Here is a 20,737-nt window from a genome sequence, read left to right on the forward strand (position 1 = left end):
TTTCTGGCATTCAGGCCTCATTGGATCGCCGTATCATCCTGCACCTTCTGGATTTGGATATAACGGGAAATCAGCTGCAAAATATGGTGAGATTAATCAAACACRACAAAAAGACGCATAAAAAGCCTWAATATTGATTTAGTCAATTCAAAGTTTACAAATTGTAAAGTTTACAGGTTCCTGGGCTAAGCTAACATTAGCATGTTTGTTCTGTTTTCATATGACTTGTTGATAATTCAGCTACTTCCACATTTTGACACAGTTCYGCTTAGTGCACTGCAAAAACAYCARATYTTACCAAGTAGTTTTCATTTAGTTTCTASWGCAAATACCTTAAAACACTTGAAATAGGAYAAAACCAACTTATATGTAACTTTTCTGAGAGATATAGGAGCTTGTTTTAACTCAAAAATCCTTAATATTGATGAAAAWATACTAGTTTCTTTGGGAGATTATTTCACTTCTGGGAAAAATGTTTYATCAGTGAATTAATCTGCCAAGGACTTCTTCGTCAATATTAAGGTCTTACTGACTTAAAACAAGCTCCAATATCCTACTGAAAAGTTAATTCTAAGTTAGTTTTGTCTTATTTCAAGTGTATTAATATATTTCCACTATAAACTAGACAAAGCTACTTGAGAAGGTTTTGTGTTTTTGCAGTGTCATGTAAGAAAAACAGTAAAAACAAACAAACTTGCAAAGTTAATCTGTTCCATAAATTTAGCATTTTACTTTCATCACAGTAAAAACTGRTGATTGGCGTTTMAGTTGTTTACGTACAGRAATCTGCAGCAGTCAGTTRAGTTTATTCTGTGAATAAAGTGTAATAAACACTTTGCCAGAAAAGGCAAAAGAGAGAAAAGAAAAATAAAGACAAGAAAAGAGAAGTGTAAAGAAAAATAAAACAGGTGAAAGATAAAAAATATATTAAAAAAAACATCACAGATAAAAGTAAAGAATAAAAAAAATCATGGAAAAAGATGTGACAACACTTATTATTAGGGATGATAATCCAGATTAAACAGTGTGCACAGATTAGGATTCATTTTTGGATGGAAAAGAAAATTTTAAATTGCTAAAATTACAGCTGGTGCACGTAGTTGATATCAAGTTTGCAATTTGCAAAAAAGAAATTACTAGAATTTTTTTTTTCCTTTTTCGAAATTTACTTAAGTATAGTTTGAATAAATGTACTTAAAGTAAAGGTTGGATTTTTCTGACATGTCAAGACTTTTCAGGTTTAGTTAATTTTGACCTCTTTTGTTTGTTTTCTGATCTGCTTTATGGGGAACTCACTGCAGGTGGTGGAGAGACTCCCTACGCGCCACAGATTCTTGGTTTTGGAGAAGCAAANAGGATTCATTTTTGGATGGAAAAGAAAATTTTAAATTGCTAAAATTACAGCTGGTGCACGTAGTTGATATCAAGTTTGCAATTTGCAAAAAAGAAATTACTAGAATTTTTTTTTTCCTTTTTCGAAATTTACTTAAGTATAGTTTGAATAAATGTACTTAAAGTAAAGGTTGGATTTTTCTGACATGTCAAGACTTTTCAGGTTTAGTTAATTTTGACCTCTTTTGTTTGTTTTCTGATCTGCTTTATGGGGAACTCACTGCAGGTGGTGGAGAGACTCCCTACGCGCCACAGATTCTTGGTTTTGGAGAAGCAAARTCAGGAAAATACGGTGTGTTTTATAAAGTGTTGTGGGAATTCCCAGATTATCTGTTGCTCTGCAGYTTATAATTTAATTCAATCCCCGCAGGTAAACAGGAAGCTCAGCAGTCTCAGCCTCTTGAATCTGCAGCTGGAGGTAGAAAACATGAAGAACGCATTATTAAAACTGCTATAATGGATTAAAGATGTGGTGCATGATTGGCTTTAGCAGATACGACGAGTTTGATTTATGACCGTCAGCCTCCCTAGACAGAATTACCTTACAGTTTTTTTTTTAGTTTTTACTAAACCTGAATAAGTAAATGGATAAATAAAACCAACTTCTGTTTTATTTCATGTTTTTCTTGTAATCATCATCAGCATTTGCAGTCCAAGGTAAGTCTGGGCCTGTAATATAAGATGAGTTAACTCATGCAGCTCAGCTAAAGCTGCAGGATGGAACTTTTATTTAATTTATTTTTTACATATTAGTTGTTTTGACATTAAGGTAAGAGATAATCGGGGCGGGGGAAAACTTGAGCTTCTCTTTCATTTTTCCACCGCTCCCAGTGCTAACTAGAAACAGCCAATCAGAGCTAGGAGGCGGGTCTTAGCGCTGCCAATCAACCTCCGTACACTTCAGCTAGCTTAGCCTGTTGAAGCTAGTTAGCATAGTGACTGCGGATAAACGGTTTTCCTGTAACTGTAAGTTGTTTTTCTACCATTTGCACAGTTAGTTGTACATGAGGGTGATTGACAGCACTAAGGCCCTCCTGCCTCTGATTGGTTGGAGCAGTGGATTTTTTTCTGCAATACTCAGTATTGCATATATACTCAATACTCAGCTCGATATTTGCAGATTTTACAAAACATGRTGACAATTGAAACAAACRTGTAATTTTTTAAACATAAAAGTTACGTACTGCAGCTTTAATTTAACTCCTTTTCATTTGTTTTTTTTATGATTAGAGAAYGCAGGCTACTTAAAAGGACAAGTGAAGCCAGACGGTAAATCAAACAACATAATTGAACAAAGCGCTGTTAAAGCATAAATAAATATGTAAAGTTTAAATCTGAATACAAACCTTGTCGTCTGTAGCGGTTGCATTTCCCACTCCCAGTCCGCTCCTGGAGGACTCGCCGGACCTTGTAGGCTCCTTCACGCCGGACGAAGGTGTGCAGGATTTATCCGACGGCACGGCGGGTTTACTGGACTCAYCACCTGTGGCAGAGACGCAGGGCGAAGCTCACCTGTCTGAGAATCCGGACGACCTGCAGCTGCCGCGGCAGATACAAATTCAGCAGCAACTCAAGCTGCATTTCCACCCGCAAGGCAAGTCCTGGAGCTGCTACTACTGTCTCCGCTGCAGGGCTTTGCAAAATTATTCATACACGGGATGAATAATAGTTTGTTTTATTCAAATTAGTTCCAATAGATTAGCTATTAGACCTTATTTTAGTGTTGTAGTTTGGCCGCCATCCACCAGAGGGCGCCGCTGGTCATCTGACTTGAAGCGGAGCCGTTAATGGAGAATCAAAGATGGCGGAGCCATACCATCGCAGTAACGGTCCTAACAGTTATATTTGGGATAYAAGATCCACTTTATGCGGTTCTGTTTTGACATATAAACACCAGACAAAGTCCTTTAGTTGTTTTGAAAAATAAATACTCGATAAGAGACTTAATTTTATACCAATCATTCAGCCGCTCTTGACGGCAGAGTAACGCAATTTTCTTAACCAAAAAGTATTAATGTGCTACGAAAGCGAAGATGTGCTGGCAGAAAATTGTAACCTGATATAAAAAGACTTGATAATAAATGCACGGTTAATTTTGAGGGTTGTCTAACYTTAATAATGTGAGATAACTTAAATTATATGTTTTTTTAATATGTATTTATATGTCTGTTTATATATATTTTTTAAAAGTCAGCATATATTTAGTCCTTTGTGTTGTGGAAAGATCGACTCTTGATAAAAAAGAAAAAAAAGACATTTTTAAAGAAAATGTTGAGCTTAATTAATCGTTATTCAACTCACAAGAGCAATCAACTTTAGAGTTACTTAATCGATAACTTGCACCATTATTCTCATTTAATAGCTCTTTCTTACAAAAGTAATCTAAAATATATGTTATGATGGATGTGTGGCATTTTTWWAAAAAMCCATTTTATGACGCTGCATATTTTCACCTTTAGGAGGAAAGAAATATGATTTGAATGGATTCTTTGGGAACGGTGACCATCAAGGTAAGCATCATTTTACTCTAAATAGCTTTTTGAATTTATTTAGTCTTTTTCCTTACTATTTTATTTCTTTTCTCGTAGATTGACTCAGCTGAGAAAACAATCATGTTCCCTGTTTCATTGTTTTCAGTTTTGTGTCTTATTTGTACATTATTTGTATGGATGTCGGCYATTTTTATGCAATATCAGCGTATGGTCCAGTTGACTTATGAAATTGCCAAACTGCAATATTMATTAGCCTCGCAATAATGAATTTAGAAATCAATTAATCTTGAATAATTAATGTTTCTACTACAATGTTTTTGTYAGGCTTTTACATGTATGTTAATATCTTGTTTGTGAGATATCAAGATTTACATTGTTTTATTTTGGATAAACGCACCAGAACSTGTTTAAAATGCCAAACATGGGCTTTTCATATACTATAAGACAAAAATATGGCAACATTTTCTGTAAGAAATACAATTTTTTGGTTATTTTCATGGGGTAATATCGCCATCTAACTGTTTTGTTTGTGTCTTTATTTTATTATAAACCAGTTTTTATTTTAAATTTTTATCATTTTTGTATCAAAATCCCTCTTGAGAGAGTTACTATCCTAACATATGAAGTGAACAACACAGAGGCGCCTAAATTATTTGAATTTATTCATCCACCAAAGTAAATATTGGTGGATGAATAATTATAGAATATATTATATTCTATAATATATGGTTAAATATATTATAGAATATATTTAATCATTTTTTATCTGCATAATTGAAGGAAACGCTTATCAGAGCAAAGAATGAAACCATACACCGTCGTTCAGGGAAGGGATGCAGACTGGTAGAAGGGGAACTGACCTGGAGTCAGTTTTCATTGTCTGTTTTATTTTCCTCTTTCTTTGTATACAGATTAAATCTTTCTCCATTATGTTCCAGTTCTGTTTTACTGTATATTTCCAGCAGCTCATTTAGTTGCTTTATTTGTACTGTTTCCCATTCATGTTTAATAAAGCTGTTATTTTTAAATCTTTACTCTAAATACTCTGGCAGTGATTCAGTTTAATTTATGAAAGTCAGAAAGCTTGATAAATATTGTACAGTATTTGATTAAAACAACCAAATCCCAACTTCATGTCATTTGCTTTACATTTTCTCAACTTTATTTTTTTTTTTATTTTGGGCAAAACACAAAATCTTACAAAGTATTCTTGGTCTAGTTTCAACTTCAAATTTATTTCAGCAAGATAGAAGTTTGTTTTAAATGAATAATTACTCAATATTGATAAAGTACTGAGTGCATTGGCAGATTTATTTTAATTTATGATAAATCAAAAATGGCTTTTTTGAGTGAAAGGGTTAGGGTTTATCAATGTTTACTTAACACTTTGTTTTTTGCAGTGTAACTGTACTATTCCTCTTCACCACACTGTAAAAACATAAAATCTTACTCAGTATTTTTAGTCTAGTTCCTAGATCAAATAGCTTAGCACCCTTGAAATAAGACTAAACTAACTTAAAAATAACTTTAAAGCAAGAAATAGGAGTTTGTTTTAAGTCAATAATTTGTAAATGTTTTTTTTTTAAGTACTAGTAGATTTTTTTATAAATATATGAGATTTTGTACTTTTTTATGAATATGTACAAATTATTCACTTAAAAAATATTTATGAAAAGTTACTCTTAAAGTCTGTTTTGTCTTGTGTACTAGTATATTTTCACTAGAATACTGGGTAAGATTTTGTGATTTTGCACTGTGGTGAAGAGAAACAGTACAGATGCACTGCAAAAACACAAATCTTACCACATACTTTTGGTCTAGTTTCTAGTTAAAATAGCACATTTTAAATAAGACAAAACTAATTTAAAATTAACTTTTCAGCAAAGATATAGGAACTTGTTGAATCAATAATTCCACTGGCAGATTATTTCACTTTTAGATTAAATAATCTGCCTTTCTAAAAAGTACTTAGTAATATTTTGAGGTTTTGCAGTGTAGCTTCACCGTTTCTCTTTAAAGGAACTTCCGTGAAGTTAAAGCGCGCGTTAGTTATTAACAATGACAAGGAGAAGCTGCATCAGTGCACATGTTCTTTTGCAGGGATTACCCCAGATTAGGAATAGAAGCCGCCAGCTGATTGGCTCGGCTCGAGCCGTGCCACTGGCAGCTCAACAGGTTGCATGCTTGGACTTGCACCTGTCCGGCGATGGATCTCAGAGCGCCCAGGCTTTTCTGCAGCTCATGTGGGAGCCGTGGCTGAGCGGCCTGAGCGTTGGGATGTAACCGCAGAGGAAGTGGTAGATCAGCTGCCGTGCGGAGTCGTGATGGGGCTTCACCGGGGTCCGCGGCTCTTGGACTTAACGAAGACGCCGCCGCACCTGCAGTTCAACAAGTACGTCCTGTCAGGATACCGGCCTGTTTCCACCGTGCCAGACTGCCTCAGGAGCCTCTTCTACATGCACAACGAGCTGGGGAACATCTACAGTCATGGTAGGCTGTTAAAAACTCTGTTTAGAAATCTATGGAAGACCATGTCTGCCACTATGGTGGAAAAAAAGAAACAACTTCTGTCTCATATTTATAAATAATTATGAGATACAACATGAGGAACATCTTCACTCATAGCAGGTTCCTCAAGTTAAAAAAAAAACACCTCAGTATTTCTATTTAGGAATCTATGGAAGAACATTTCTGCCACTCTGATGAAAAATCTCCAACTTCTATCTCATAATATTTAATAATAATTGAGATACAATAATTGAGATTGGAACATTACTCTCATGGTAAATTCTTCAAATTAATGAAAATTTTTTTGTTTAGGAGTATATGGAACACCACTTCTGCCAGTCTGATAAAATAAAACTTGTAACATAGTTATATTCAATATTAATATTAAAATATTTTCATTATATATTTATATGAACCTACTTGTCTTTAATAAAGGTGACAAGGAAGAGATTATCTCAGAATTATGACAATGTCTCAAAATTAAGATACCAAATCATAATTATGAGGAGGTATCTCATAATTTTGAGATAGCCATCATAATTATGACTTGGCTATCTCAATAATAATGAAATATTAAGTCATAATTTTGAGATACTAAGTCGTATGACTAAGTATAGCAGAGTTATGAAACACTAATCCATAATTATGAGGTAATCTCAAAAGTATGTGGTACTGTCTCATAATTTTGAATTTACTTTCCCTTTGGGATCAATAAAGTATTTTTGAATTTGAATTTCTCATTATTTAGAGATTAGCGACATCATAATTATGAGTTATACATTTTTGTTTATTTTTTTTTCTCCATCAATGTGGCATTAATGGTCTTCTATAGGAATCTGGACCAAAGCTGAACGAAGTATAAAAGCATCAGAATAAGTGGTGAAACTGCTTTAACTAATTGGAATGTACTATGGAGGAAGAGCTCAGCTCAGCACATGGTCTGTACTTTCACTTATGCCGGTTACACGCATCCCTGGGGGAAGTGTAATGAGGATATGGGGCATTAGCTCTAATCTGCCCCAGGAAGCCCAGAGTTGGAAATATCCGATGGTTAACTGGGTCCTTAAAGGTGACTCCTGCTGGGGAACATCAGTCACCTGCAGAGCGGGACAGAATATTACCCGTTTGGTTCGTTTTTCACTTTTTACTGGTAAAATTTTAAATTTAGAGGTGGGGGGAAAAGTTTTATTTTATTTATTTTTTGTCTCGTTTCCAACGTGGCCTTAGGGTCATTACCCACTAACACTCTTACTGAGAGGAAGTGAAGAGGTATTAGCATTAAAGTGCCCCATGTGTTGGAGCCGCTGCCACTTTGTATTATTTTTGTATTATTAAAAGATAAAGAGGAAATACTTTGTTTGCTTCCTGACATCAGAGGACGTTTCTGTGTAACCGTTGTGATTAAGTGTCACAATAAAAAGTCAACAGTACTCAAAAATTTTACTCAAGTAATACTAGATCTACTATGTGCTTACTGAAGTAAAAGTAAAAAGTAGCCGTCCAAGAAATTAAGAGTAAAGTTAATTTGGAAAAAAGGCATCTCAAGTAACTGATCAAAAATGGAAGACAATTCATATAAACAGCATAATTACAAAATAACAAAATAACAAAATCATTCACATTTTTTGGATCAATTTCTATCAATATAAAACCTTAACAACTGAAAATTTTAAAATGTTTGGCTTTTCAAACTCATAAAATGTCCAAATGTTGAATATTTTCTACTTTTGAAACTGATATTTCCATGAGATTATTCTCAAAACTTTTCTTTTTTTGGCAGGAATTTACTCCTCCTTTTTTTTCTAAAATATAATTGAAAAGTTAAAAAAATTGACTTTTCAAATTGAAATTAATTAAAAAAAAATAGTTTTAGGAAAAACATGGACATTTCTGAGTTTCAAGTAATACATTTTTATTTTTAAGGAGATTTCCGAGATTGATGTCCAAATTTCAGAGTATTTTTGGCAGAAATTTCCTCTTCCTTTTGTTATATAAGCAATGGCTCTAATACTCCATCGTAGATACTTAACAATAAAGTAACTCAAGTAAAAGTAAAAGGTACAAAATTGTTGAAAATTGGCTAGAAAAATACATAGAAATTTTGAGATCAATCTCAAAAATAGATTTTTTTTTCTTTTCAAACTCTGAAATTTCCCTGTTTTCTTAGATTTCTGAGATTAATCTCAAAATATGTTTTTTTTTTTTTGGGAGAAATGTACTTTTTTTCTACACCGGTCCTAATACTCCGTCATAGATACTTCATGCTAACGTTACTCAAGTAAATGCAGCTAATTTCCCAGCTCTGGCAGTACCTTCCTATATTACAGGATGTTAAGGACTTGTACCCAGGTTTCCTCCATTTCCCCCCCAGGTATCCCCTTCCTGCTATTCCTGGTGCTGCTGCCTTACAGCATCCCCTGGATGGAGGTGGACAGCACCTGGATCTGTGTCGCCCACTACCTGGCCTGCCTCTGCCCCACCATTGGCTCAGTTCTCTACCATGTGTTCATGAACCACATCGGCGGTGAGCATGTGTACGACACTCTGCTCTCCCTGGACATGGTTGGGGTCTGCCTGGTGAACACTCTGGGTAAGAATCCTGAAGGAAAGTCCGTTTAATGTGCGTTAACTCTGCTTTTCAACACAGTCAGCAGGTAAACCTGTCACAATAAACAATAAACCAATTAATCACACGATAAATTAAAATGAACGCTATAATTTACATTTAGACAGCAGTTGTTTAAGACTTTTGTCCAATCAATTGACAGCCAGTGCTAAGTAGCTAGTTTGCGCTACTTGCCTCTTTTTGAATGTTTTTTCTGTCAAAGCTGAATTAGCATTTTTTGAAATAGGATTTTGGTTACCAAGACTTTATAATCTATTTTAATTATTATACATTTTATAACAATTTTGTTTATTTTAGATATATAATTTGTTGAACTTAGAAGGGTCTCCTGTCGCTTTAAATCCAAATAAGCAGCTACTGCTGGCCACGCCCTGGAGCTTTGCTCATATTGCTAGGTGACGGGCTGGGGTTGCTAGGTAACCGTGGAACTGGCTTAGTTTTTTTTTTTAAGGGCTTATTTCCTAGACAAAAGGGCTGGGTGTTCTTTATTCTTTACATTTTTTAAAGGGCTTGGGCAGTTTTTTAGTAGCAGTTTTTTCAAATGGAAACATTGAAAACATGGAAAATGTGAATTTGCATAATGGCTACTGCTAAAATCCTGTCTTTATTTTTAATTATCTTAATGGTAAAAAGGATTGACAAAACAACAAAATCTATATTAACTTAGAACTAAATAAATACAGCAAATGCAAACAGATCAAAAAGTATACATATATAAACCAAAAGCTAAGTCACAAAAAAATGTTATTTTCTTATTTGCTTTGCTCTTTTGATTTTATGCATATATTTTTTAACTAATACAATTAGGTTGAAAATGTGAAAATGTTTGTTGTATTAGTGGTATAACAGAAGGACCTGATGTATGTCATATCGGTCTTCGTCCAGGAGCTCTTCCCATCATTTACATCACCCTCCTGTGCTACCCGGCCATCCAGCAGGCCGCCATGTTGGCCTACATCCTCCTGTCGACCTAYGGGATCTACTGCGCCACCACGGCCCACACAAACTTCCTGCGCCTGCGGGCGTTCATCTGGCAGGCCTTGTTCCGCATCAGCCTCTTCCTGTTCCGGGTTTACGGCAGCGGCGTGGGCAGCCCCGACTCGCTGCGGCTCTTCGTCATCATGGACGCCCTGGCCGTGCTGGGAGGCCTGGTCAACGTGATCCAGATCCCCGAGCGCTTCAGCCCCGGCCTGTTCGACAACTGGGGGAACAGCCACCAGATCATGCACGTCATGGTGGTCTGCTCCATCGTCTACCTGCACTGGGGAACCATGGAGGACTTGGCCTGGATTAAGACCTTCCAGTGTCCCGCAGGGTGAAGCTCTGGATGCTTGAGGATATTTTCACACCTGATGGTTCGGTTGATTCAGTTCGACTGGGGACAAAATTTTCAACATTTGTTGCATTTTCAGCTGTTGCGGTTTGCTTTCTACGGAATCCAAGAGCGGATGTTTTCCGCATATACCTTTTCCCAATGGTTTTCTCAAGATAACTACAGTATTTATTGAACCATAAGCCGCTACTTTTCTCTCTCGCTTTGAACCATGTGGTTTACAGCCCGGTGAGGCTTTTCTGTGGATTTTTCTTCCATTGATTCACTTCAGCAGGAAGTGAATCAATGGAAGTCAAAATTGGAAATCAAAGAAGAAAGTGCTAATTTTCATTTAGAACAAGCACATGCTAGCAGCAGGCACGACGGAGAAATGTTTTCAAACTCATACCCCCTCATCATGGAACCCACACGAAGAAGTTCATATGATGCCATTTTTAAGTTGAGGGATATCGATCTGGCAGTACAGGAGGGAAATGGAGCCRCTGCACACAAGTTCGGCGTGAACGAATCCATGGTTGGAGGCGCAGGGCTGCGTCCTTAATAGCAGATTTATTAAGGATGCAGCCCTCTGCGACAGAAAACAAGAGAGCAACGGAGAAACCAGTGGCTTATACATGTACATTTCCAGTTTTAGTTTTTTTTTTTTTTACTTTGTGGGTGCGGCTTATAGTAAGGTGCACCTTATAGACCGGAAAATACAGTAGTTAATTTCTCCTTTTTTTCTGGAGGAAACCAGTTGATTTTTCCAGTGGTTTTCTGGAGATGAGTTCATTTCTTGATATAGTTATTTAATTTCCAAATAGTTTTCTCAAGATAACGAGCTAAACATTGTTTTCGAACAAACTTGTTCAATCCACAGTGGCAAGAAGAATGGAATCAGGTTGAACAAACACATCATCTCGTGATCTCAAGATCAAGAAAACAAAACTTTTTACCAGATTAACTCGTTATTTGGATAAAAATCATCTCAAAACGTGCATGCAGAAAATGTCCGCTCTTGGCTTCCGTAGGTTTCACACTGCGCCACGTCAGACAAACCAAACCCTTTGAAGAACCGGTTCCCCTCCTCGCCTGAGGTGGCGCTGCACTAAAAACCACTGAAGGAAACGACATTTAGACCTTCTTTGTAAAGCGAAAACAAAAATTATGTAGCATCAAATTTAGTGATTGTAGAATTTCTTTTTATCAAAACACCAACATCTCATTTCTCCCTCTAGCGCTAGACTCACCTGTTTGTTTTGATTGTATTTACCCAGAATGCTCTGCGCAGCAGTTCACTTCCTGCTTTTGGAGTGTAAGAATTCAAACCACACCAGAGTTAATTTCAACCAAACCGAGACCGAAGTTTGTCTGCATTAGTTTGACTACACACACGCCTCCCCAGACGAACTAGAGATCTATTAAACCAGACTAAACAGAGCTGCTGTGAACGAACCCTTAAAATGCACTTTAGTTGTAGCTGCTCAAACTCTTTTCCACAGAAGTTTTTAATGCCAGAGAAGAAGAGGAACAAACTGCACCGTTACTGAACTCTGATATCGCCGTATCAGATGAAAATCCTGAGTTACTTGATTCATAGTTTACTGATCTGCAGCAGTTTCTGGGTCGTGACCCATAATAACAAAAGAGTCTGTAAACTTGTAATGCACAATAAAGATTATATTTTCATATGTTGGGCTGATGTGTTTATTTCATGCATGATAGGAAGTGAAACGAGTCTCAGCAGCATGGTTCTCCTGTTTAATCTCAAAGAAAAATTAGCTGTATGTACACTTCAAAAAAAAAAAGGAGGAAAATCTCTGAAATAAATCTGGATTTGGCAACAACTGGATTGTTATTTTCTAGCTCCTGCAGCTTTTCAAATCGAAAGCATCAACCCACTCTAAACTGCATTCGGTTASGTAGAAATATGGCCACTCAGAAACGCGTCACCTCAGCTTTACAGAAGTGGAAAAACTTTTGCTACTTCGGCTGATTTGTTTCAACGACAGAATCACTGCAAAGCTGTGAACCGGGTCAATCTTCGCCTGAGCTGCTGTCGTCTTCGGCGTCTGACAGGTCGGCGATGGGAAACCGCAAGATGGCGGCAACTCCGCTGAGCTGGGTCAGCTCTGAGGAAACAGTTCAGGATATTCATGACAAAAACACAAAAGATTTTTAAGGCATAGTGAGGCATTGTAAGTAAATAAAAATGGAGTGAGGATGTCAAACAGCACATTTATCTAAGATGAAATGGTATAATTGCTTTTTTTACATTGTGTTGCATTAAAAAATATTAAAATTATGACGCAGTAAAATTCAAACATTTTCAAGGTAAATTTTCAAACTTTTCCAGCACTTTGGAGATAAAAACGATACAAACTAGAAAATGCACTATCAATTCATTATTATATATAATTTACTACTGTTGGTAAAAAGAATCAAGATGGCCGCCATCAAAATTTTAACATTCTGAATTATTTAGTGAAAAAATGCAGTTTAAATGTGAAAAATAAGTGAAAATGATGTGACTATAGCATTTATTATGTCGACAAAATATCTGCAACTTACGTTCACCAGAGACATGAAGGCTTGAGAATATTCTGCATGGAAAAAAATACGGACAAATCAACTTATCAATAAGTATAAATAATGTCAAATATCTTGGTAACAAACAGATTAAAGGTTAAATATATACAGTATTTAAATATTTAAGTTAGTTACCGGACGTTTCCTCCGTTGTCTCTCACGTTGTCCACCAGCCGGACGTATCGACTGCGTGTCTGAATGTCCTGATGTCTGAACCCAGAACAAAACAAAACGTAGAAGAGAGAAATAAAGAGAGTGAGAAACGACAGACGGACGGTTTCTAAACGTTCTCATGTCCCAACTTGAGATTAAAAAGTTATCAAAACCTTAAGAGTCACATTTCAAAACACAAAAACAAAACTTCACAGAAATATTGGTTGGTTGGATAGATGAGTAGAAGGATGGATGGATGGATGGATGGAATAGAAAAACAGATGGATGAGTGGAAATATCAACTTAATGGATGGGTGTGTAGTTGGATGGACGGGCAGATGGACTGATGGATCATTTTCATGTTGAAACCAGTAGAAAATGTGAATCAGTTGCAGCTAATGCTAATGTTTTCAGCAGAAGCCAGKTCTCCCAGTTCATTCTGTGACCTCATGACCCCGTCCGACCCCGTCCAGTCTCTCTCTCTCCTCACCTGAACAACTTGTCGCTGATCAGCAGCGTGTCAATGGCCAGCGCGTCCGCGGCTCTTTCTACGTGAGCGATTCTGTACAGAAGGGAAAACTGACAAATGAGCGACAGGAGCTGCTGCTGGTCCAAACTGCTGGTTCTGGTTCTGGTTCCTGACCCATAGAAGGCTCTGTCGGGCTCGTGCTGCAGCATCTTGTAGAAATCTTCCAGGGCTTTCACTTCTCCAGCCGCCTGGATGTCAAACACAAAAACTGATGAAAACTCCTTGAATAGAGGAGGAAATCAGGTGAAGCCGAAACTCACYTTGGTGTCAGACAGCCTGCTGGTCACGGCCGGGTCACACAGGATTTCTGCAAAACAAACAACTAGTCACGCCTCTAGCTGCTAGTTAGGGACGCTAGTTATCAATTATTCTAAGCACTAACTGATGACAAATTGATARGTGGCCATTTTCTTAAAAACTTCAGTTTTTAAGAAAATGGCCAGTTTTTAAGATGGTCGGCCATCTTGTATCAAGATGGCCGACCATCTGAACATGAAGAAGTTTTGGTTTTTTTATGCACGCACTGACATATTCATACCGAAGGTAGTTACTCTTGAAGAAATGATCAAACTGCGCTTCATTAAGTGAATTAACTCACAGCAGCCCTTAAAATCAATCTYTCTTACTGGCGCCATGTTTTTCACATTTTTCTCCMGTTATCTCCTCCACTTTTCTGTCATCACATCTTCTCCTTTGTTGCGCATTATGAGGGAAGTGACGCTATTCTGTCATGCAGCTCGGCTAAATGAGCGCTATTAAAGTGACACTTAAGGATTTTGTTGACTGTTTAAAATTCAGAACCGCATAAAGTGCATTTTGCAGCTCGCACCGGACTCTTGYTTTGACCGTTACTCTTTCTGGCTCGGCCGCCATCTTTGATTCTGTATCACGTTTCCGTTCAGCACCATATGGCTCAGCTTCATTACGCCCTCTGCTGGTCGGYGGCCAAACTACAACACTAAAAGGTCTAAAGTGGAAGTTATTAGCTAATCGATTGGAATTATTTTAATCTAGTAAATAATTGATTGACAATTAATAATAAGTGGATTAATTGTTTCCATCCTTGTAGTAAAATCATCTGTTTAATTCAAAACGTTGCAGCAGCTCCTACCTTTGAGTGAGTATTTGTGGCCTGATGACGAGTGGACCAGCATGAATTTAGGTCGRTTTTCCAGCAGGACCTTGTTGTCCTGTCGCACCGCCTCTTTGAAGACGTAGGCRTAAAACTGGTCCTTGACAAACCCGGGGCTGGCCACGAGGATGCACTTCACCACTGACAGCAACCAAAAAGCAAACCTTCATATGGATTAACAAATTAAAATAGAGAACTTGTAGTTTAGCTATTGTCCTACCCTCAAAATTAATGTGACGAAGAATCGCCTGCATCACCGCCTCGTAGAACCGCTCCAGCGCCTGGAGAAAAGAAAAACCTATTTCTGTAAGAGACATGTGCTGTATTGCTGCTTACTTTGAAGTATATTTATGAAGTGGAAGAAATATATTTAATGAAAATGTGTGACATATTCAGTCTTTCTGATCAGTCATAAATGTGTAGGGAAAATGCAGCAGGTGAGGCAGAAAGTACCATGCCTCACTGACAGGGGGCGGTGCTGAGCCCAGTAGACACAACGAGCAACAGGCGTTCTTCTTCTACGCATTTAGAAGACTGAAAACAGTCAGAGGGGGAAAATAAAGACGGAGCTGCACAGGGCCACTCTCTTGACAGAGATACGTGGAGAAGGATCAGAGTTGGGTAATAACTAGTTACATTTACTGGAGTAAATTTAGAAAAAATGCACTTTTAGGAGTATTTTTTACTACACTGTACTTTWTACTTTTACTTGAGTAATTTTATTATGAAGTATCTCTACTCTTGAGTAAAATTTCTGGATTTTCTACCCACTGAATGAAAAACAAACATGTTTAAACCAAACATCCACCAGACACACAGCTTCAGTTTTTGTTAAAGTTTATAAGTTTTTTATTGAAAGAAACTGATTTAGAAACATTTCCTTTTCCTGATTTTGCCATTTTTTGTTATTTATATGACTTATTGTCATTTTTGTCCGTAAAATACCAAAATTTCCACTTAACTTTATATTTTAGTCCATCTGATGATGTAATTTTTTAAGTGATAATTTGATCAGTCACTCAATACTTGAGTAAACTTTTTACCAAATACTTTTTTAATCTGGGGTAATTTCTTGGATGGTTACGTTTTACTTTTACTTCAACATAAATACAGTATGTTGAAGTACTGCTACTTTTACTTGAGTATAATTTTTGCGTACTCCTCACACCTCTGAGAATGATTGGTGATTGGACGTCATATAAAATATGAGATCGTACACAATTTTTAATCCCCAAAGCTAAAGAAAACATAAAAATATATTTTAAGTGACCTTATTAAATATTTTTAATCTTTCTTGCTATTATATTAATAGTTGCAGTCAAAATTAAAATAAAGTTTCTATATTGGCTTATAGATCTGATGGAAACGCAGCGAGTGTCGTTAGATTTATTGCTGTAATGAGAGAAGATGGGGAGAAACCAAACGCCTGGCGCTGCAGCAGACTCACCTTCTCATGCTGGCTGCAGCTTCCCTTCCTCTTCCGAGGAATGGTGACCTCCACTTTGGCTCTCAGCAGGGTCATGGCGGGGGTCACCAGCACCACGTTGGCCAGGCCCTCCTGCATCACCACGGCCGCCACGTCTGCTCTCTGCGCCGGATCGCAGGCCTGCTCTGAAGCAGAGACACAGACGTGCTTAACGGCGCCTCATGCAGGTTCAGGTCTTATTTATGTTTAGACTTTATGAACCGAGGGCCAAAATCCCCAAACCGAAAGTATTCAGGGGCCAATTTGTTTTCCTTTCCTCCAATTAAAAACACAAAAATATTGTTGTGAATTCTCTCTTTTACCTGCACACTGATAAATAAAACGTGACAATTTAATGTTTGCATTAATGTTTACAGATATTTAACTTTACGGGCTCAATTTTTTAAGTCTATGAAATGTTATTAGTTTATTTCCAGCAACAAAAGTAAGTAAGCAATTTTCTTTTACGACTGTTACTGCAAACATGATGGCTAATAATAATAATAAAAGGATAACTGAAGAAAAATTAGTTGTGTTGTATTTAATATTTTCCGTTTAAGAAGATATAAAGCTGCCTAAAACGATCAAATTTGTACCATTATTGAATTCAGAGGCCGCACAAAATTAATCCAAGGGCCACAAATGGCCCACAGGCCACACTTTGGACAACCTCGTTTAAAAAGTTTAAAATAAAAAAAGGTTCAACATGAACAGAATGAATAATTGTGTAATTAAAAAGAGGCTTTTAATCTCAGTGTCTTTTTTAATCCTGGCAAATTAAAGATTAAATTTTAAAAAATATGTTTTTGTGTTTATGTTACCGATACGATCCAGAACCACGCTGTCCCAGCATTTCTTAGCCAGAGTGAACTTCCTGTTGAGCTCGAGCTCGATGGTGTGGTACGCCCCCATCTGGAGAAAAGACGTCATAACAGCCACGTTTTAGAGATTCAGAAATAAGAGACAGACAGACAGACAGACAGACAGACAGACAGGAAACAAAGAACAAAAGATAGAAAGAAAGGGAGGAAGAATGAAAGACTAAAAAAGAAACTAAAAAAAACTAGGAAAAAAGAAAGACTAAAAAAACAGGAAGAAAGTGTAAAAAAGATGAGAAAGACTAGGAAAAGAGAGACTAAGAAGACTCAAGAATGAAAGAGTGGAAGAAAAAAGAAAGAAAATGTAAAAAAGACTAGAAAAAGGAAAGAATAATGAAAGAGTTTCTCTGTTTTTGTTTCACCTGCATTGATCTAATTTCCCAGATATTTCTGTCTATTAATGAAATACGTTTTCATCCTGAAGAAACACTGAACTTTCTTTAAATGTAAATAATAAAAAGGTTTCGGGTAACGTGTCGGACCTTGACATACTGGTTCTCCTCGATGTTGGTGCCCTTCACTCTGAGCTGGCAGGCCTGCGAGTCAAAGTCGATGGCCTCCACAGACAGAGTCAGAGTGGTCCGAACCCTGGAGCTGCCCACGCTTCCTGTGGTCGACTCGGTCTGCACCTTCCTGTGGGAGACAGCARACARCAAAGGCTGCGCTCACACTGCAGGCCTTCATGCTCAATTYWCATTTATTTGGTTAAATCAGATTTTTTCTTTCTTTTTTGGGGGTTGCGTGTTCACATTTCCTAACATTTGTATGTGATCTCCAGTGTGAACTGCAAACGACCTGAAAGTGTCCAGCATGCGCACTAGAGGGCGCAATAACATCACACATAGAGAGCATGCTCAGTGTTTTGCCAACCGCCATTAAAATGAAGAAGAAGGAGCAGCTCAATGTTTGCGGAAGTAAACATGGATGCTAACGGTGTAGAACATCTTACAGTTTTGAAGTTGTTGTCCGACCGAAGTTCTGACTATCTGTGCTGCCTCATCAGATTTTCCTAATGTACGTTACGTAGCATTGATACGTAGCATCGATACGTAGCATCAATATGTAGCATCGATACGTAGCATGCACACATCGCATTACCACAAGGCAGGACAGATTAATGGGTAGCACAGACTGAACACTGGAGCGGCACATTAACAACTTAATTGTGATTTTGATTTCTATATATCTATGAAGTTTCAGAAAAATATTAAAATATTATTTCTGCGCTGGAGGAGACCGTAACATCTCTGTTATTTTCATGCAGCAGATTAGAATCTACAAATGATTATTCAGAATTATGGTGGTTATGTAACGATTGTGGTGGTGAAAACAGCAGGAAGGGACGTATTAATGCTTATCTAGTAATTACAGAAGTAATCACCATCTAATTATGTGTTGTGTTATCAATCAGCAGAGTTAAAATGTCGAAGCATTTTTATCAGATCGCTGTGCCCCAGTACTGATTTTTTCTTCTTTTTGTCATTTTCTCAGATCATCAAATAAATTTGAGCTAAAAGCAGTTTTCAAATGGTGATTTTATGAAGGAAAGAAGCTCTTCCTACCAGGAATTAATCACCATTATTGAATTAATCATCAACTAATGCAGGATTTGACTAATCGCAGCAGAGCAGCTCTGTCAGGGCAGTAAATAAGCCAAAACTGTACAAAAAATATATTCATATGTTTTGCACTTAAGATAAAAACACCTTTATATTTAAATACGTTTTAGAAAATGGCCGGTTTCCTGTCTTGATGTTATGGACATTAATGTTTACCTGATGGTTGAGGCTCTCAGGCTGTCCCCCACTTGGAGCAGGTTATAGGTGTGCCACATGTCCTCTGCCTCCTCGGGCACCAGAGTCACCTGACTGAGGCAGAATAAACACATATTCAACATATTAATTAATTTGTTAATTAATTAAAATATGCTTATAATAGAATATTATCTGGGTGAATAATAAAATAAAATCAAGAAAACTATGGACAACCCTGACCATCTTCTTCATGAAAAACTGTCTCCAATCAGAGGTTTTATCAAATTCGCTGTAATACGGACTGCTACAGGAGATTTTTCCTGCCCACAGCCATCGCCATAGCTCTCTAATTAAATTCGTTACATTTTATTTCCTTTTGGGATCAATACAGTATTTTTTAAAATTAATTTAAATGTAATTAGAAAGGTACAAACACATTAAATGACGCATGTTGATACAGTAATTATGGCGTAGATAAGTTATGACATAAATGTTGCTGCTGCTTACTCATAGTTGTATGCTTAGTCACAGAAAAGTTATAATCTGGACACACCTTAGCAATGCTTTCATGTATTTTTACAAACCCCTTCGCCCGTTAAAGCAGGAGTTGATGCAGCTTACACATGCTCGTTTACGTCTACGTTGACACATTTACCAAATAGCATGCTTTTTTAGCTTGCTAACATTAGCACTCACCCGGCATTATCTTTCTCAATATCTTTATTGAGCAACTTCATGGTGGGACGATGGTAAAATGTTAACACAACTGTTAGCCTAAGCTATCGAGGTTCGCGTTTGACCAAGTTAGATACATTTTTATACCGATAGGAGCGCAAACTAAGAAAAAGCCATGTCTTAACTTTAGAATGAATCACTCAGTTCATGTTGCCAGGCGCCGAGGCATTACGTCACAAGAAAATACGTCTTTCCATTTGGGTCACTTCCGTGGGCGTCGCTTTGGCAAGCTATTTTATCATTTAATACTTACACGTGATGATTTAAGCTTGGATCATTCTTCAGYGCCAGTTTGGAGGAAATGTGTTGAGGTGGGTATTATAGTTAATTGTATTTACTTATTTATACTTTTGGAACATTTCTTTGAAAAAAAAACAACAACTTTTAAATTAAAATTCAGAAATACTTTATTAATATGGAAGAGCAACTAAATGTTATTATAATTCATATTATCCAAGGCTCTTCAAATAGATTTTGTAGATGCTGATGGCTGTGGGCAGGGAGGATATTCTGTAGCAGTCTGTATTACAGTGCGTCTGAAAAGCCTCTGACTGAAGACACACTGTTGTTGTATAACGATGCAGTAAAATAATATATTTTTCATTTAGTTGAAAGTTTTACCAATGCATAAAGTTCTTTATAAACTATCAAAATTCTTTTTTAGATGCTTGCCATTCTGTAGTTCTGAACTGAAATATTATTTTATTAAGGAAGCCACTGAGGGAGTATTTCATTTTATATATCTGTAATGTGGTATTTAAAAAAAAAAACAAAAAAAAACTTTGTTGATCCCAAAAGGAAATTAAATGTTGGAGTAACCCCTATTATTAAAATTTCCTCTAATTTAGCCATTAAACTGATGTTACCTAAAGCAATCTGTTTGTATAATAACTTAGACGTTTTTTYCAAACCAATGTAAAGGTTCCCACAAGAGTTCTGGGAACTGTGAATTTCTTACACATGTTAAATGTAATTTTCAACTATTAMAATTACCGTTCAGATCTGAATAAATGTCATTGTTTAAAAATGATTTTAAAAAATTGTCATAAATGTTGTTTTGATTATATGACACCACAGTCTACCATATTTACATAGAACGACTACGCGTTCTTTTTTTTATTGTAACTTTAAGATAACAAAATGCTGACATACTTCGAATACAGCCAATCCAG

General features: G+C 36.7%; 2 protein-coding genes and 2 long non-coding RNA genes across 4 annotated transcripts; 3 read left to right on the forward strand and 1 right to left on the reverse strand.

Annotated features, from left to right (window-relative positions):
* The first annotated feature begins 40 nt into the window (after nucleotides 1-40).
* On the forward strand, nucleotides 41-1,897 carry LOC103481369 (uncharacterized). Its single transcript, XR_536278.2, has 3 exons — nucleotides 41-86; nucleotides 1,619-1,684; nucleotides 1,763-1,897. It is a non-coding gene; the product is annotated as an uncharacterized LOC103481369 (long non-coding RNA).
* A 1,952-nt stretch (nucleotides 1,898-3,849) lies between these two features.
* Nucleotides 3,850-4,925, forward strand: LOC103481370 (uncharacterized). Its single transcript, XR_001777622.1, has 2 exons — nucleotides 3,850-3,902; nucleotides 3,981-4,925. It is a non-coding gene; the product is annotated as an uncharacterized LOC103481370 (long non-coding RNA).
* Nucleotides 4,926-6,039: 1,114 nt separating this feature from the next.
* LOC103481371 (progestin and adipoQ receptor family member 4) lies at nucleotides 6,040-10,604 on the forward strand. Its single transcript, XM_008436772.2, has 3 exons — nucleotides 6,040-6,374; nucleotides 8,764-8,982; nucleotides 9,904-10,604. The coding sequence occupies exons 1-3, from the start codon at nucleotides 6,065-6,067 to the stop codon at nucleotides 10,335-10,337; spliced, it is 963 nt and encodes a 320-aa protein (XP_008434994.1). The 5' UTR covers nucleotides 6,040-6,064; the 3' UTR covers nucleotides 10,338-10,604.
* Nucleotides 10,605-12,074: 1,470 nt separating this feature from the next.
* pelo (pelota mRNA surveillance and ribosome rescue factor) lies at nucleotides 12,075-19,748 on the reverse strand. The gene is made up of 13 exons (XM_008436774.2): nucleotides 19,527-19,748; nucleotides 18,852-18,944; nucleotides 17,559-17,709; nucleotides 17,020-17,110; nucleotides 16,181-16,344; nucleotides 14,954-15,014; nucleotides 14,713-14,874; nucleotides 13,862-13,908; nucleotides 13,716-13,789; nucleotides 13,563-13,634; nucleotides 13,055-13,129; nucleotides 12,902-12,933; nucleotides 12,075-12,462 (listed from the first exon to the last, which is right to left on the reverse strand). The coding sequence occupies exons 1-13, from the start codon at nucleotides 19,565-19,567 to the stop codon at nucleotides 12,368-12,370; spliced, it is 1,158 nt and encodes a 385-aa protein (XP_008434996.1). The 5' UTR covers nucleotides 19,568-19,748; the 3' UTR covers nucleotides 12,075-12,367.
* Between the last annotated feature and the right edge of the window lie 989 nt (nucleotides 19,749-20,737).

This window comes from Poecilia reticulata, linkage group LG19 (genome assembly GCF_000633615.1).
Source record: "Poecilia reticulata strain Guanapo linkage group LG19, Guppy_female_1.0+MT, whole genome shotgun sequence".
NCBI lineage: Eukaryota > Metazoa > Chordata > Actinopteri > Cyprinodontiformes > Poeciliidae > Poecilia > Poecilia reticulata.